Here is an 18,634-nt window from a genome sequence, read left to right as displayed (position 1 = left end):
CAGTTCTCACATGCGTTTTTTGCTGCGTATTTTGCTAGCATTGATTTGAAAGGGTAGGAAAATCAGCAGACGACATTCTGCAGCAAAATCTATAACAGTATTTCTCAACCAGGGTGCTTCCAGCTCCCAGCATGCCCGGACAGCCTTTGGCTGTCCGGGCATGCTGGGAGTTGTAGTTTTGCAACAGCTGGAGTTGCCCTGGTTGGGAAACGCTGACATATAGGAAGATATAAGAAGATCATAAGTGACTACAACTACAACTCTCAGCATGCCCGAACAGCCTTTGGGTACAGTTCACACTTGCGTATTTTGCTGCGTCTTTTGCTATCATTGATTTGAAAGGGTAGGAAAATCAGCAGCAGACATTCTGCAGCAAAATCTATAGCAGTATTTCCCAACCAGGGTGCTTCCAGCTGTTGCAAAACTACTACTCCCAGCATGCCCGGACAGCCTTTGGCTGTCCGGGCATGCTGGGAGTTGTAGTTTTGCAACAGCTGGAAGCACCCTGGTTGGGAAACACTGCTGAGAGTTGTAGTTTTGCAACAGCTGGAGGCGCCCTGGTTGGGAATTGCTGACTTATAGAAAGATCATCAGTGACTACAACTACAACTCCCAGCATGCCCAAACAACCTTGGGGATACACCTGTCTATAGGGACATGACTACCCCCCATTGCCTGGGAGCTGAGCTGTATATTGGAAGCCCCTCTGTATGGTGAAGATGTCATTACCTGAGAGCAATGAGAAACTCACAAGAAAAGAGACAGGCAGATGGGTGTGAGAGACACCTACTCCTAATAGAAGGGGAGTGACGAGCTGCTGTAGAGGCTACATAGACATATACAGGGAGGGAGCTCGGCACATACAGTCAGCAGGAGGCAGGCAGTGACAGCACCGTCTTGGACAGCGTTTGCTGACGGCCTCCTCTCGGCACTCTCTGGTAATGCACGGCTCTCACTGACAGCTGCTCTCTACCCAAAAAGGGACTGAAATGAAGTTTATATAGAGAGGAGCCAAAAAAAACCCTCAGAGGACAACAACTCCCAGCAGGACTCCGCAGGAAGCAGCATAGAACCCGCCAGGATACCTTATCCGGACACAACATGCACTGCCAAGCCGAGCTCAGGCTCACCTCCCCCGGACAGCTGAAGGCGGCCAGACGGCGCTACAAGTCCTTCATGATCGACGAGATCTTGTCCAAGGAGACGTGCGACTACTTCGAGAAACTGTCCCTGTACTCGGTGTGTCCGTCCCTGCTGGTGCGACCCAAACCCCTGCACTCCTGTCCCGGTAAGAGCCGCCGGTATATACTATGCTACACAGCTACTATATACATCTAGTATATATCTATCGCTCTCCTGTATCTCTTATTTATCTATTGTAAAGTATATATGTGTCTAGATACCTGTCATATCCATTATCATATCTATCATCATATATCTATCTACCGATTTATCTATGTCATAATTATCTATTTATCTATCTCATATCTATCTATCTATCTATCTATCTATCTATCTATCTATCTATCTATCTCTTATCTATCTATTTATCTATCTGATATCTATCTATATATCTATCAAATATGTATCTATCTATTTATCTATCTCATATCTACCTATCTCATGACTATCTAATCTATCTATCTCATATATATATATATATATATATCAATCTTATATCTATCTATCTATCTATCTCTTATCTATCTATCTATCTATCTATCTATCTCATATCTATCTATCGATCTATCTATCTCATATCTATCTATCTATCTATCTATCTATCTATCTCATATCTATCAAATATATATCTATCTATTTATCTATCTGATATCTACCTATCTCATATCTATCTATTTATCTATCTCATATCTACCTATCTCATGACTATCTAATCTATCTATCTCATATATATATATATATATATATATATATATATATATATATATATATATATATATATATCAATCTTATATCTATCTATCTATCTAATATCTGTTTATCTCTCTACGGTATTTATCTATCCCTTATATATATTTATCTTATATCTATTTATCTATCTCATATCTATCTTATATCTATCCATTATCTATCTCAGATATATCTATCTTATATCTATTTATCTATCTCATCTATTTATTTATCTATCTATTTCATATCTATCTCATATCTATTTATCTATCTATTTAATATCTATCTAATATCTATCTACATATCTATCAATCTATCTATCTCATACCTATCTATCTATCTATCTATCTATCTATCTGTCTCATATATATTTATCTATTTAATATATATCTAATATCTATCTATCTCATATATATCTATATTATCTAATATCTATCTATCTATCTCATATCTATCTATCTATCTATATCATATTTATATATCTATCTATTTATCTATCTCATATCATATCTATAAAGAGAGAAAGCAGCACTCCAATGTCGGTGAAAAAATTGGAGTGCTGCTGTCTCTCTTTATGGAATTTACTGGACTTTTGACCAAGTCATCCAGCTTGTGCTGCCCATTCTCTACAATCTCATATCTATTACTATCTATTTATCTATCTATCTATCTATCTCATATCATATCTATCTATCTATCTATCTATCTCATATCATATCTATCTATCAATCTATCTATCTCATATCATATCATATCTATCTATCTATCTATCTATCTATCTATCTATCTATCTATCTATCTCATATCATATCATATCTATCTATCTATCTATCTATCTATGTATCTATCTATCTATCTATCTATCTATCTATCTATCTATCTATCTCATATCTATCTATCTATCTATCTATCTATCTCATATCTATCTATCTCATATCATATCTATCTATCTATCTATCTATCTATCATCTATCTATCTCTCATATCATATCATATCTATCTATCTATCTATTTCCTATCATATCATATCTATCTATCTATCTATCTAATCTCTATACCTATTTATCTGAAATGGTGTAGTAATGCCGCAGGCTGTTCTAGCAGAATGATCACAGAGTTTCCAAACAGCGTGTCTCCAGCTGTTGCTGATGGCTGTCCGGGCATGCTGGGAGTTGTAGTTTTGTCACACCTGGAGACGCACTGTTTGTAAAACACTGATATAGGAGGTTGTACATTGCTGTATTGTATTGGCCGGGACTGGTCCACCGAGATTGTCATTGTTATTGAGCTGAATTGTATTTTCATATACTACTAAAGATATCAATTATTATGTATATTTATTATTAATAATACGATGGTGATTATAATAATAATAATAATAATAATTTGTCGTATGGTGGGCGGAGTCCAGGTCTTTTTTGTAAATTCCTAGAAAACAATGTGACACAGGAAATAGCTGACAGTAGAGATGTTATATAAAGGATTCCATCCACCGATATAATCCATGTCAGCCCCCGATCCTTCCATCCACCGATATAATCCATGTCAGCCCCCGATCCTTCCATCCACCGATATAATCCATGTCAGCCCCCGATCCTTCCATCCACCGATATAATCCATGTCAGCCCCCGATCCTTCCATCCACCGATATAATCCATGTCAGCCCCCGATCCTTCCATCCACTGATATAATCCATGTCAGCCCCCGATCCTTCCATCCACCGATATAATCCATGTCAGCCCCCGATCCTTCCATCCACTGATATAATCCATGTCAGCCCCCGATCCTTCCATCCACTGATATAATCCATGTCAGCCCCCGATCCTTCCATCCACCGATATAATCCATGTCAGCCCCCGATCCTTCCATCCACCGATATAATCCATGTCAGCCCCCGATCCTTCCATCCACCGATATAATCCCTGTCAGCCCCCGATCCTTCCATCCACCGATATAATCCCTGTCAGCCCCCGATCCTTCCATCCACGATATAATCCATGTCAGCCCCGATCCTTCCATCCACTGATATAATCCATGTCAGCCCCGATCCTTCCATCCACCGATATAATCCATGTCAGCCCCCGATCCTTCCATCCACCGATATAATCCATGTCAGCCCCCGATCCTTCCACCCACCGATATAATCCCTGTCAGCCCCCGATTCTTCCATCCACCGATATAATCCATGTCAGCCCCCGATCCTTCCATCCACTGATATAATCCATGTCAGCCCCGATCCTTCCATCCACCGATATAATCCATGTCAGCCCCCGATCCTTCCATCCACTGATATAATCCATGTCAGCCCCCGATCCTTCCATCCACTGATATCATCCATGTCAGCCCCGATCCTTCCATCCACCGATATAATCCATGTCAGCCCCCGATCCTTCCATCCACCGATATAATCCATGTCAGCCCCCGATCCTTCCACCCACCGATATAATCCCTGTCAGCCCCCGATCCTTCCATCCACCGATATAATCCATGTCAGCCCCCGATCCTTCCATCCACCGATATAATCCATGTAAGCCCCGATCCTTCCATCCACCGATATAATCCATGTCAGCCCCCGATCCTTCCATCCACCGATATAATCCATGTCAGCCCCCGATCCTTCCATCCACCGATATAATCCATGTCAGCCCCCGATCCTTCCATCCACTGATATAATCCATGTCAGCCCCGATCCTTCCATCCACCGATATAATCCATGTAAGCCCCGATCCTTCCATCCACCGATATAATCCATGTCAGCCCCCGATCCTTCCATCCACTGATATAATCCATGTCAGCCCCGATCCTTCCATCCACCGATATAATCCATGTAAGCCCCGATCCTTCCATCCACCGATATAATCCATGTCAGCCCCGATCCTTCCATTCACTGATATAATCCATGTCAGCCCCGATCCTTCCATCCACCGATATAATCCATGTCAGCCCCCGATCCTTCCATCCACTGATATAATCCATGTCAGCCCCCGATCCTTCCATCCACTGATATCATCCATGTCAGCCCCGATCCTTCCATCCACTGATATAATCCATGTCAGCCCCCGATCCTTCCATCCACCGATATAATCCATGTCAGCCCCCGATCCTTCCATCCACTGATATAATCCATGTCAGCCCCCGATCCTTCCATCCACTGATATAATCCATGTCAGCCCCCGATCCTTCCATCCACCGATATAATCCATGTCAGCCTCCGATTCTTCCATGCACCGATATAATCCATGTCAGCCCCGATCCTTCCATCCACCGATATAATCCATGTCAGCCCCCGATCCTTCCATCCACTGATATAATCCATGTCAGCCCCGATCCTTCCATCCACCGATATAATCCATGTCAGCCCCCGATCCTTCCATCCACTGATATAATCCATGTCAGCCCCGATCCTTCCATCCACTGATATAATCCATGTCAGCCCCCGATCCTTCCATCCACTGATATCATCCATGTCAGCCCCGATCCTTCCATCCATTGTTCACCCCTCGAGGTGACACCTATCAATATAGACTCCTCACCTCTACATCTAATACCTTTCCCTGCACCCTCAGTTGGTTCCAAGAGCTGACACTTCTCTGTGCATTATCTGTGCACCCCTAGAGATGACACTTCTCTGTGCATTATCTGTGCACCCCTAGAGCTGACACTTCTCTCTGCATTATCTGTGCACCCCTAGAGATGACACTTCTCTGTGCATTATCTGTGCACCCCTAGAGATGACACTTCTCTGTGCATTATCTGTGCACCCCTATAGCTGACACTTCTCTGTGCATTATCTGTGCACCCCTAGAGCTGACTCTTCTCTGTGCATTATCTGTGCACCCCTAGAGCTGACACTTCTCTGTGCATTATCTGTGCACCCCTACAGCTGACACTTCTCTCTGCATTATCTGTGCACCCCTAGAGCTGACACTTCTCTGTGCATTATCTGTGCACCCCTATAGCTGACACTTCTCTCTGCATTATCTGTGCACCCCTAGAGCTGACACTTCTCTCTGCATTATCTGTGCACCCCTAGAGCTGACACTTCTCTGTGCATTATCTGTGCACCCCTAGAGCTGACTCTTCTCTGTGCATTATCTGTGCACCCCTAGAGCTGACACTTCTCTGTGCATTATCTGTGCACCCCTATAGCTGACACTTCTCTGTGCATTATCTGTGCACCCCTAGAGCTGACACTTCTCTCTGCATTATCTGTGCACGCCTATAGCTGACACTTCTCTGTGCATTATCTGTGTACCCCTAGATCTGACTCTTCTCTGTGCATTATCTGTGCACCCCTAGAGCTGACACTTCTCTCTGCATTATCTGTGCACCCCTAGAGCTGACACTTCTCTGTGCATTATCTGTGCACCCCTATAGCTGACACTTCTCTCTGCATTATCTGTGTACCCCTAGATCTGACTCTTCTCTGTGCATTATCTGTGCACCCCTAGAGCTGACACTTCTCTGTGCATTATCTGTTCACCCCTATAGCTAACACGTCTCCCCTAAATCTTCTGTTCCCCCCTGGAGCTGACACTTCTCCCCTAAATCTTCTGTTCACCCCAAGAGCTTACAATTCTCCCCGAAATCTTCTGTTCCCCCTAGAGCTGACACTTCTCCCCGAAATCTTGTGTTCACCCCTATAGCTGACACTTCTCTCTAAATCTTGTGTTCACCCCTGGAGCTTACACTTCTCCCCTAAATCTTCTGTTCACCCCTATAGCTGACACTTCTCCTTAAATATTATGTTCACCCCTATAGCTGACACTTCTCCCCTAAATCTTCTGTTCACCCCTATAGCTGACACTTCTCCCCTAAATCTTGTCTGCACCCCTATAGCTGACTCTTCTGCAGCCTTCACACTTGAACCTGAAGCGGAGGTCATGCAAGTGGTGTGGGGGGGGGGGGGGGGGGGGGGGGCTGTGGATTGGGGAGCACGTGCTTCTTGTTGAATGAAGAGAAACTGTTGGGAAATAAAAAATCATCAGACACAATTGAGCTTTTGTGCGAAGCGGCAACATTTGTGATCTGTCACTTGTCTGCAGGAATAACAATGCGGCGGCCTGTGAGGAAGACAGCAATAGACTGCGGAGGAGGTTCTCTGTCCCTGCCATGTACTCTGGAGAGGGGTTCTCTGTCCCTGCCATGTACTCTGGAGAAGGGTTCTCTGTCCCTGCCATGTACTCTGGAGAAGGGTTCTCTGTCCCTGCCATGTACTCTGGAGAAGGGTTCTCTGTCCCTGCTATGTACTCTGGAGAAGGGTTCTCTGTCCCTGCCATGTACTCTGGAGAAGGGTTCTCTGTCCCTGCCATGTACTCTGGAGAAGGGTTCTCTGTCCCTGCTATGTACTCTGGAGAAGGGTTCTCTGTCCCTGCTATGTACTCTGGAGAGGGGTTCTCTGTCCCTGCTATGTATTCTGGAGAAGGGTTCTCTGTCTCTGCTATGGACTCTGAAGCAGGGTTCTATACCCTGTACTCTGGAGGAGGGTTCTCTGTCTGTCACGTACTCTGAAACAGGGTTCTATACCCTGTATTCTGGAGAAGGGTTATTTGTCTCTGCTATGTACTCTGAAACGATTTCTATACCCTGTACTCTGGGGCAGGGTTCCTTGTTTCTGCTATGTACTCTGGAGAAAGGTTCTATACCCTGTAGTTTGTAGCAGGGTTCTCAGCCATGTACTCTGGACAGTACTCTGGACAGGGTTCTCTGCCATGTACTCTGGACAGGGTTCTCTGCCATGTACTCTGGAGCAGGGTTCTACACCCTGTAGTTTGTAGCAGGGTTCTCTGCAATGTACTCTGAACAGGGTTCTCTGTCTCTGCCGTGTACTCCGAAGCAGGGTTCTATACCCTGTAGTTTGTAGCAGGGTTCTCTGCAATGTACTCTGAACAGGGTTCTCTGTCTCTGCCGTGTACTCCGAAGCAGGGTTCTATACCCTGTAGTTTGTATCGGGGTTCTCTGCCATGTACTCTAATCAAGGTTGCCTGCAATGTATTCTGAACAGGGTTCTCTGCCATGTACTCTGAACAGGGTTCTCTGTCTCTGCCGTGTACTCTGAAGCAGGATTCTATACCCTGTAGTTTGTAGCAGGGTTCTCTGCAATGTATTCTGAACAGGGTTCTCTGCCGTGTACTCTGGAGCAGGGTTCTCTGTCTCTGCCATGTACCTCTGCACAGGGTTCTCTGCCATATACCCTGGAGCAGGGTTCTCTGTCTCTGCCATGTACTCTGCACAGGGTTCTCTGCCATGTACACTAGAGGACGATTCTTTCGCTGCCATACACTGATCAGGGTTCTCTGTCTCGGCCATGTACTCTGGAGCAGGGTTCTCTGTCTCTGCCATGTACTCTGCACAGGGTTATCTGCCATGTACTCTTGAGCAGGGTTCTCTGTCTCTACCATGTACTCTGCACAGGATTCTCTGCCATGTACTCTGGAGCAGGGTTCTCTGTCTCTGCCATACACTGATCAGGGTTCTCTGTCTCTGCCATGTACTCTTGAGCAGGGTTCTCTGTCTCTGCCATGTACTCTGCACAGGGTTCTCTGCCATGTACTCTGGAGCAGGGTTCTCTCGCTGCCATACACTGATCAGGGGTCTCTGTCTCTGCCATGTACTCTGGAGCAGGGTCTCTCGCTGCCATACACTGATCAGGGGTCTCTGTCTCTGCCATGTACTCTGGAGCAGGGTCTCTCGCTGCCATACACTGATCAGGGGTCTCTGTCTCTGCCATGTACACTAGAGGACGGGTCTCTCGCTGCCATACACTGATCAGGGGTCTCTGTCTCTGCCATGTACTCTGGAGCAGGGTCTCTCGCTGCCATACACTGATCAGGGGTCTCTGTCTCTGCCATGTACTCTTGAGCAGGGTTCTCTGTCTCTGCCATGTACTCTGCACAGGGTTCTCTGCCATGTACTCTGGAGCAGGGTTCTCTCGCTGCCATACACTGATCAGGGGTCTCTGTCTCTGCCATGTACTCTGGAGCAGGGTCTCTCGCTGCCATACACTGATCAGGGGTCTCTGTCTCTGCCATGTACTCTGGAGCAGGGTCTCTCGCTGCCATACACTGATCAGGGGTCTCTGTCTCTGCCATGTACACTAGAGGACGGGTCTCTCGCTGCCATACACTGATCAGGGGTCTCTGTCTCTGCCATGTACTCTGGAGCAGGGTTCTCTGTCTCTGCCATGTACTCTGCACAGGGTTCTCTGCCATGTACTCTGGAGCAGGGTCTCTCGCTGCCATACACTGATCAGGGGTCTCTGTCTCTGCCATGTACTCTGGAGCAGGGTTCTCTCGCTGCCATACACTGATCAGGGGTCTCTGTCTCTGCCATGTACTCTGGAGCAGGGTTCTCTCGCTGCCATACACTGATCAGGGGTCTCTGTCTCTGCCATGTACTCTGGAGCAGGGTTCTCTCGCTGCCATACACTGATCAGGGGTCTCTGTCTCTGCCATCTACTCTGGAGCAGGGTTCTCTCGCTGCCATACACTGATCAGGGGTCTCTGTCTCTGCCATGTACTCTGGAGCAGGGTTCTCTCGCTGCCATACACTGATCAGGGGTCTCTGTCTCTGCCATGTACTCTGGAGCAGGGTTCTCTCGCTGCCATACACTGATCAGGGGTCTCTGTCTCTGCCATGTACTCTGGAGCAGGGTTCTCTGTCTCTGCAATGTACTCTGCACAGGGTTCTCTGCCATGTACTCTGGAGCAGGGTTCTCTGTCTCTGCCATGTACTCTGCACAGGGTTCTCTGCCATGTACTCTGGAGCAGGGTTCTCTGTCTCTGCCATACACTGATCAGGGTTCTCTGTCTCTGCCATGTACTCTGGAGCAGGGTCTCTCGCTGCCATACACTGATCAGGGGTCTCTGTCTCTGCCATGTACTCTGGAGCAGGGTTCTCTGTCTCTGCCATGTACTCTGCACAGGGTTCTCTGCCATGTACTCTGGAGCAGGGTCTCTCGCTGCCATACACTGATCAGGGGTCTCTGTCTCTGCCATGTACTCTGGAGCAGGGTTCTCTGTCTCTGCCATGTACTCTGCACAGGGTTCTCTGCCATGTACTCTGGAGCAGGGTCTCTCGCTGCCATACACTGATCAGGGGTCTCTGTCTCTGCCATGTACTCTGGAGCAGGGTCTCTCGCTGCCATACACTGATCAGGGGTCTCTGCTGGTTACATTCCTGGCTGTCAGCAGTGACTTGTGCCTCTTCTGCTGTTCCTGGCACAATACACACAGATCCAGCTATACACGCGGTAATATGGGAATCGATCGGTTTTTATCCAATAAATCTCTATCCTACAGGACAGATAACAGGAGGCTGTAAATCCCTGAATTGATCGGTCACTGACAGGAGCCGCATTCGGTCACTTGTAGTTTGGGGATCGTTTATATGTAAACATTTTTATTAACAAACAAAATGAACCCGAGCGACCCGACTGCCTGCGATGAAGATCTAAGACAGTGTTGTCCAAACAGTGTTTCTGCAGCTGTTGCAAAACTACAACTCCCAGCATGCCCGGACAGCCAGAGGCTGTCCGGGCATGCTGGGAGTTGTAGTTTTGCAACAGCTGGAGACACACTGATATAAGGGAAGCTTCTCTCTCTTATCTATAGGGGTAGATTTTCTCTCTGATCTATAGGGGAAGGTTTTCTAGGATCTGGTCGTTTAGAGAAAACGATCGCTGCTTGGTTGGTTGGATCCCATTTACACTTGGCTCAGTGCAGGAAATTTCCTAATATATTAAATTAATATTATTTCCTTAAAAACACTGAATCTTAACAACAGGCGCAAAGTGAATGAGAATTATTGACACTGAGCCACCGATCAGCGATCATACAAACGACTAGAGATCGGTGAAATTACGGAGATCCCTGCAGTTTAGGGAGATGACTAAATTGTCGGTCGCGTTAATATTGCCCTTTTTATGAGGCTTTCTATATATATCAGGTTTTAGGTCTTTTCTTTTTATTTATTTATTTATTTATTTATTTACTGTTGCTGTATTTTTGTTCGTATAAAATTGTACTTGGAGATTTGACCAACCGCTTGCAAGTTCTGGATCCTGTACAATCAGATCGTGTCCTGAAAGATGTGTTTTTGTGTTGGTTTACAGCCCTTAGGAAATAATAGGATCAGCCCAGTCATCTACTATAGACTGGTTGGTTTTATTTACACTATTGTGTCGCTAAAAACATAAACAATAACCCAAAAACTGCTGCAAAAGAAGAGATACAAAGCCCTGCCATAGGAGCTGACAGTAAGTGGCTGTAGCCTTGAAAATTAGCTGCATAGTAACATTAGGTAAAATCATTAATGCAGGTTGTTGTTGTTGTTGTTGTTGTTGCTTGTTTTGTTTGTTTAGCTGTCCTGCGCCAAAGTTATCATTTTGTTGCATGGCATATGTGATGTTGACTATTATAACTTTCTGGAGTAAGTACAGGCAGTTTTCTAAGTGTAGTGTGTGTTTGCGACACGTTTGAAGGCCAGTCGCAGTCAGCAAAATGCGACTTTTTGAAAAGTCGCACATATAGTAAATACACCACCACTGCAAAATTCCTAACTAAACACAACAATATAGAGGGACATTTATCAATGTTTGCTTATGTATTCCTTTTTTATTTTTTTTTATAATTTTTTCTTTACTTTTTTTTTTTTTTGCTTATGTGTGATTTATTTATCAACTGGTTTCAGCCTGATGCAAAATTTCTTTGGCGTAGGCAATTTTTTTTATTTTTTACTTTGGTAGTCGCTTTTTCTTGAGTCAATTTTTAACCTTGTTGCAACTTTTTTTTTTTTGCGCAGTTGCGACTGTCGCAGTTAATGAACACCAGACTACCCGTAGTCCATTTTAAAATTATTACTTCGTAGTTAAGTTTTGGAAAACTTGCTTTTCTCGCTTTCCAGTCAAAATGTTGCACGAAAAATCACCTAGTCGCAGGTGCGACATTTGTGCGACATTTTTAGTAAAAAAAAAAAAATTTAACTAAATCGCTTGTTAAATGTCCGTCATAGTAAACAGCTTTAGAAATCTTCTATATGAAAAGTCGCCCGCTTTTGCTGCAAAAGAAAAAGACTGCGACAAAATATTGCTACAAAAAATAGATGGAAAAAAAACCCCTTCCAAACATAATGACAAATTCACCCCATTATATGTAATTAGAGATGAGCAAACTTACAGTAAATTCGATTCGTCACAAACTTCTCGGCTCGGCAGTTGATGACTTTTCCTGCGTAAATTAGTTCAGCTTTCCGGTGCTCCGGTGGGCTGGAAAAGGTGGATACATTCCTAGGAAAGAGTCTCCTAGGACTGTATCCACCTTTTCCAGCCCACCGGAGCACCGGAAAGCTGAACTAATTTATGCAGGATAAGTCAACTGCCGAGCCGAGAAGTTCGTGACGAATCGAATTCACTGTAAGTTCGCTCATCTCTATCTGTAATGTCATGACTTCACAAGGTGAAAAAGTTATATTCTACAGGATGGTCAATTCGGTGGCAAATACTAGTTAGTGATGGTGTTATACTGTGATGGTGTTATGCTGTGCCTCTCCAGTTGCTGAAAAAACTACAACTCCCAGCATGGCTGGACAGCCAACAGCTGTTCTTACATGTTGGGAATTGTAGTTTCCTTACAGCTTGAAAGCCATATGTTGGGGATCAATAGTGTAAGAAATAAGTGGGAGAAACTTCTTAGCAGAGCAGCAGTGATGTATTGGTATAGGATTCCAGTTAGTTGTGGTTTTCATGTTCTTTATTTCATTTTTTATTCAGTCCTGACATATAGTAAAATACTGACCAAAATGCTGCTGTGTGAACTTGGCCCTAGTCATTGACCATCATCTGCTGCCTTGGAGTTCCTCTAGCCAGGCACACTTTGACATAGAGCAGTGCTTCCCAACCAGGGTGCCTCCAGGGGTTGCAAAACTACAACTCCCAGCATGCCTGGACAGCCTTCGGCTGTCCAGGCTTGCTGGGAGTTGTATTTTTGCAACCCCTGGAGGCACCCTGGTTGGGGAACACTGACAGAGTCACCCAGCTGTAGGGCACATTCACTCTTCCATAGTGGCCCTCATTTACTATTCTAAACCCGACTTCTTTTGTCGGGTTTTTTTGTCGCATCTTTGTCTGCGCCATGTCGCAGACATCATGCGCCAGTCTGCGACACGATGCGACATTTTTTCCCGACGGACCCGATGTGGATTCTCCCAAACCCGAAAAAGGGGCGTAACCCGACATTTCTGAGCTTTCCCACGTATTTATAAAGGTTTCCAACCCGAAATTGTTGAATTGTTGTGGATTTTTTCCCGACAGCTCAGAGGAGTTGGAAACCAAAACCAACAAAACCCACGTGCGACAAACAAGATGCGACATAATAATAAATACCAGGGGAAAAAAGCAATCGGGTAAGAAAGCAATATAGACTTACAACCCGATTTTCTAAGGAAATGAGGGCCATTGTGTCTGGATTCCATTTTTGTGCCATTAAAATGGTGCCAGTAGATTTGAATAGTTTTATGTTCATTTACATGTTTTTTTTTTTTTACTACACACATTATTTATGTACTTTTTACTTTGTTCAATACACAGCACACACAGTACCATATAAAGCTCAAAGAAGTCAATCGGTTGATTTTACTTCTTGTTTATTTCATTTGGGTGTATTTGTTTTTTGTTTGTTTTTTTTTACATCCAAATACATCCAAAATCATTGCGATATTGGAAAAAAAAATATGAAAAACCTGAATACAACGCAAAAACAGAACAAATTGTAAAATACAAAAATTGCTTTTGATTTATATTGTAATAATAACCAAGCCTTAAATGAAGCCTTGTGCTTCTGTCCTGTGCTCTGTGGATTGTTAGGGCAGATCTGCTGGATGATGTAGCTTCTTATTTTTCTGTGGTAGCTCTTATGTTAGTGTTTCGGTAGTTTGTCTTCAAAAAAAAACAAAAACAAGAAAACATAAAAGTAAAATATGCAAAAGTAGTTCTGTTAAGGCTGCGTTCACACGGCCATATAAAGCGTCCCGTTCTTCTCCTGTCAGAAATATAAACGGACAATAACGGATGCAAAAGGATGTTATCCGTTATTGTTCAGTTAATAAACCAAAAAAAAAAAATAATAATTATTTTGTGAGCATGCTCAGAAGTAAAAACGGACCAAAAAACTGATTGAAAAAAACGGATGCAAACGGATGACATCAAAGGCTCATCCATTTTCCATAGACTTCAATGTTAAATTTACTGTATCCGTTTTTTCTTCCGTTTTTTTGACGGGAAAAAAATAATACTGCATGCACGTCTTTTCTCCCGTAAGTAAAAAAAAAAAAAAAAATGGAAATGAGCGCAGACGGGTGCAAACAGATGTGAAAGGATTGTTAAAATATCTCATTGACATAAATGGGATAATTTTACAACCGTTTGTAATCCGTTTACAAGCAGCAACAACGGAACCTAAACGGGGGAAAAAATGGGGACAGATTTTCATAATTTGTCATGAAAAAACAAGAAAATATAAAAGGAAAATATGCAAAAGTAGTTCAGTTAAGGCTGCGTTCACACGGCCATCTGGACCTGTCCCGTTCTCCCGTCAAAAATATAAATGGACAATAAACGGATGCAAATGGATGTTATCCGTTTGGATCCGTTATTGCTCAGTTAATAAATAAAAAAAATTTCTGAGCATGCTCAGAAGTAAAAACGGATCAAAAAACTAATTGAAAAAAATGGATGCAAATGGGTGACATTAAAGGCTCATCCGTTTTCCTTAAACATCAATGTTAAATTTATTGTATCCACTTTTTCTTCCATTTTTGACTGCATGCACCGTCTTTTCTCCCCTAAAAATGGGAACACAACGGAACCTAAACGGGGGGAAAAAACGGGGGGAAAAAACGGGGACAGACGGCCGTGGGAACGCACCCTTAAGTATCCATTAAAATAAAAATAACATGGCTCCTGTCTACACAGTGATTGTTTTTCTTTAGATATTTAAATATTTTCATTTGCAAAACGCAACAAAACCCATCAAGCTAAATTTTTCCTTGAATTCTGTGGAGTGTATGTTTATACCAAAGCATCTGCCAAATTGCAAACCTTAATATTACCTGTAATAAGCCATAAACTGAAGACAAAATACATTTGCAAAATAAATAAATAAATAAAAAATGACAGAGGATAAATTATAAAACAAAAAAATCTAAAAAAATTAAATGTATCTAGTTTTGTACAAGTTGCGGAATCTATCAATGTTAAAAATAAATAAATTCTGCAGCAAAAAAAAACCAAAAAACAAAACAACAAAAAAAATCAGTGTAATCTCTGTCCCTTTACACATAACAAAATATGATACCGTCACATAAATCAATATTTCAATATTGTTTAGCGGATTTACAGCATTTTTCGTCACAAAATTTACAAAATAACATATAAACGAAATGATGAAGGGTCATGTGATGAGAATTAACCGATGACAGGATTCGCCTCCTTACAGCGCTTCATTGTTTTATATGTAAAGAACAAAAAAAAATAAAAAAATAAATAAAAATGATATCCATAAAACAACAAGATGAAAGGAAGAAATAGGAATAAATGCAGCATCTGATGTTAAATGTCCTACCTAAAGTCATTCCACATCAGTTCTGTATAAACAATACATATGCAATACTATGCAAAAATCTTGTAAATCCCCAGAAGACTCCAGATAAATTTAATCTTATTTCTAATAAATTCCTCAAGTGTGAATACATTGTTTTTTATTTTATTTTTAGAAATAATAATGAAAAGTTTTTTGGCATCTTGTTCCCAGGTTATCCAGTTACATTTCGTACTTCATTTTAACCGAAGAAAAACATCAGGAATTATTTGTCATTTATACACGAAATTCTTTATTTTTCATTTTTTTTTTTAACTTCATTCCCATATTTCTTTTCCTTTACATTTTTTGTATAAACCATTACACCGAGATAAAGAATTAAAAAAAAATTGCCCCTAATATTCAGCTTATTACAGAATACACAACAATTATTATTTTTGTTAAGGAAAAATAGAGATGAGATATTTATTTGGATTTAATACAATGTATTATTATTTTTATTTTCTCAATTTTATCTTCTCAATTATCTTTAACTAAATTATCTTTTTATCTTATGTTCATACACAGTATTTTCTACCTTATTATTCTATTGACAAAAAAAAAAAAATGAAGGTAATGATGGCACTCACCATGATATCTTCCTGAACAGCTTCTATATTCAGTCATACAAAGAATGGAGAAGTCCACAGCAGGTAAGCTCTACTTATGGGTCCATCTATAGAGCATACCGGCATGACGATACTGTGGTGAGTGCCATTATTACCTTCTATTATTTTTTGGCTTGGATTTCTGCTAGAATAATTGAGCATCACTGTCCGGATCTGCAGTAGGTAGTCATATCCTATGGACAAGCCTGATCTGTATTTTGCATTAAGATAGTGCTCTAGCCGTCTGGGACTTGTAGTGACGACCTATTTAAACTTCTAGAGTATTTGTGTATCTATCTATCTATCTATCTATCTAATAAAGATAAATGTAGGCAGCACACCAGGATTCGTGCAAAATTAAAGTGCTTTTATTCCAAGGAACAAGACAACGTTTCGGCGATCTCACACCGCCATTTTCAAGTTGAAAATGGCGGTGTGAGATCGCCGAAACGTTGTCTTGTTCCTTGGAATAAAAGCACTTTAATTGTGCATGAATCCCGGTGTGCTGCCTACATTTATCTTTATTGGAAAACGGACCGAAGCACCGAGGTCTTAGGGCTGGCACCCACTCAAAGCAATTATAAGGAGGTGCTGCTTCAACTGGGATTTCTATCTATGTATCTATCTATCTATCTATCTATCTATCTATCTATCTACCATCCAAAGCAAAGACACAGCAAACTGCAGCACCATATGGGTGAATAAAGTGGCTAGAAGTTTATTTGCACCAACAAGTACATGCAACGTTTCGGCCAAATGGCCATTTGGCCATTTGGCCGAAACGTTGCATGTACTTGTCGGTGCAAATAAACTTCTAGCCACTTTATTCACCCATATTTCGCTGCAGTTTGCTGTGCCTTCGCTTTGGATGGAATTTGCTTGATCCGACGGTGGCACGCTGGTTGGAGACTTGCAGACGCACTGGGACTCTTGAGTGCTGACTGCTTTCTTTGCACATATGTATATATATATATATATATATATATATATATATATATATATATATATATATTTACCAGAAAAAATATAAAAATGCCAGAAAAAAAGCCAATTCAAAACCCACATTGCATTTTAAGTGGCGTTTTTTCTCACCCATAGACTTCTATTGGAAAAAAAACGCTAAGAATTCATTGAAAAAAAAAAGCCATAGCCTCAACATGCCTCAATTTTGGAAAACTGCCACTAAGCCAAAAAGTGCCGAAAAACAACAAAGAGGAGTAAAAAAAAAAAAAAAACACCAAAGAGACAAATGGCAAGTTTGAATTGCGTTTTGCAATTCCCTACCGATTGGCAGCTAATATCTGGAAACCTAGCCTTAGGGGCTTATTTAAAAAAAACATTGGGTGAATTTATAATTTGCATCATTACATCTTCAACCCGCTTTTTTTTTTTTTTTTTTTTTTAGCTCATACCGTCTCCCCTAGGCCAATTTTAAAAGCATAAAATGTATCGTACCGATGCGGGATCTTTGACTGATTTTAATTATATTATTTCAGTAAACTCTTTTTGTCTTGTGGATTTTTACGTCATCCATTGTAAGGAGTGAGATTTTGGGATATATAGTAAGACTTAAACCTTGCCCTCTATTCAGATCAAAAAACAAAATGACGGGCATGGAGAAAAGTCACAACAACAAAAAAGTAAAAAATTCAGCATAACAAATGTATCTCAAAAGTCAAGGCCAAAAAAATTTAGAAAAAGGCGCTAAAAAAACGACATTTATCAAAACCTGTCCAGAGGAAAAGTTGCCCAGTTGCCCATAGCAACCAATCAGGCAAAGAGGCAATCGGATTGGTTCTATGGGCAAATGGGCAACTTTTCCTCTGGACAGGTTTTGATAAATCTCCCCCAAACATTTCAGTATATTCTCCCAGTTGTCTTTCGAGATATTATTCTCTTTTAGCTTTTACTATATATCTACGTTTCGCTCTAGCGTATGTCTACGTGGATTTGCACCCTAATCTACCATCCACCCCCTTCTATAATGGTCATGTGCAGGTTACGTATCATACACTGCCTTCCTATACAGTGATCCCTCAACTTACAATGGCCTCAACATACAATAGTTTCAACATACAATGGTCTTTTCTGGACCATTGTAACTTGAAACCAGACTCAACATACAATGCTACAGACAGTCCAGATCTGCAAAATGTGTCAATGGCTGGAAGAACCGACCAATCAGAATGGGCATTTCACTGGTAAAACCCGTGTATCCCTAAAGTGCATGCACTGACAGGTGTCTGGTAGCGCCCCCTAAAGTACAGGGAGGTATTACATGTTCTGTACTCTTTACCTGTACCAGGGTTAGCTTCTCCTTTGGGCATCAGGTGAGGGCGGCTCCATGTTACTTTTTTTTAGGACATTGTGTACTGTTCAGGACACTGAAGAAGCTTCTGTCCTCTACATAGACCAGTGTTTCCCAAGGAGGTTGCCTCCAGCTGTTGCAAAACTACAACTCCCAGCATGCCCGGACAGCCTTTG

General features: G+C 42.1%; 1 protein-coding gene across 1 annotated transcript in view; it reads left to right on the top strand.

Moving 5' to 3' along the window:
• Window positions 1-932: 932 nt before the first annotated feature.
• Window positions 933-18,634, top strand: part of BARX2 (BARX homeobox 2) — a 63,913-nt gene continuing 46,211 nt past the window's right edge. Inside the window, exon 1 of the mRNA XM_056543652.1 lies at window positions 933-1,288. Within this exon, the coding sequence (XP_056399627.1) occupies window positions 1,102-1,288 (187 nt within the window). The 5' untranslated portion in view covers window positions 933-1,101. The remainder of the gene's footprint in view (window positions 1,289-18,634) is intronic.

The sequence above is a fragment of the Hyla sarda genome, chromosome 10 (genome assembly GCF_029499605.1).
Source record: "Hyla sarda isolate aHylSar1 chromosome 10, aHylSar1.hap1, whole genome shotgun sequence".
Lineage (NCBI taxonomy): Eukaryota > Metazoa > Chordata > Amphibia > Anura > Hylidae > Hyla > Hyla sarda.
The sequence above is the reverse complement of the archived record's forward strand: the minus strand, read 5'-3'. Positions and strand labels throughout refer to the sequence as shown.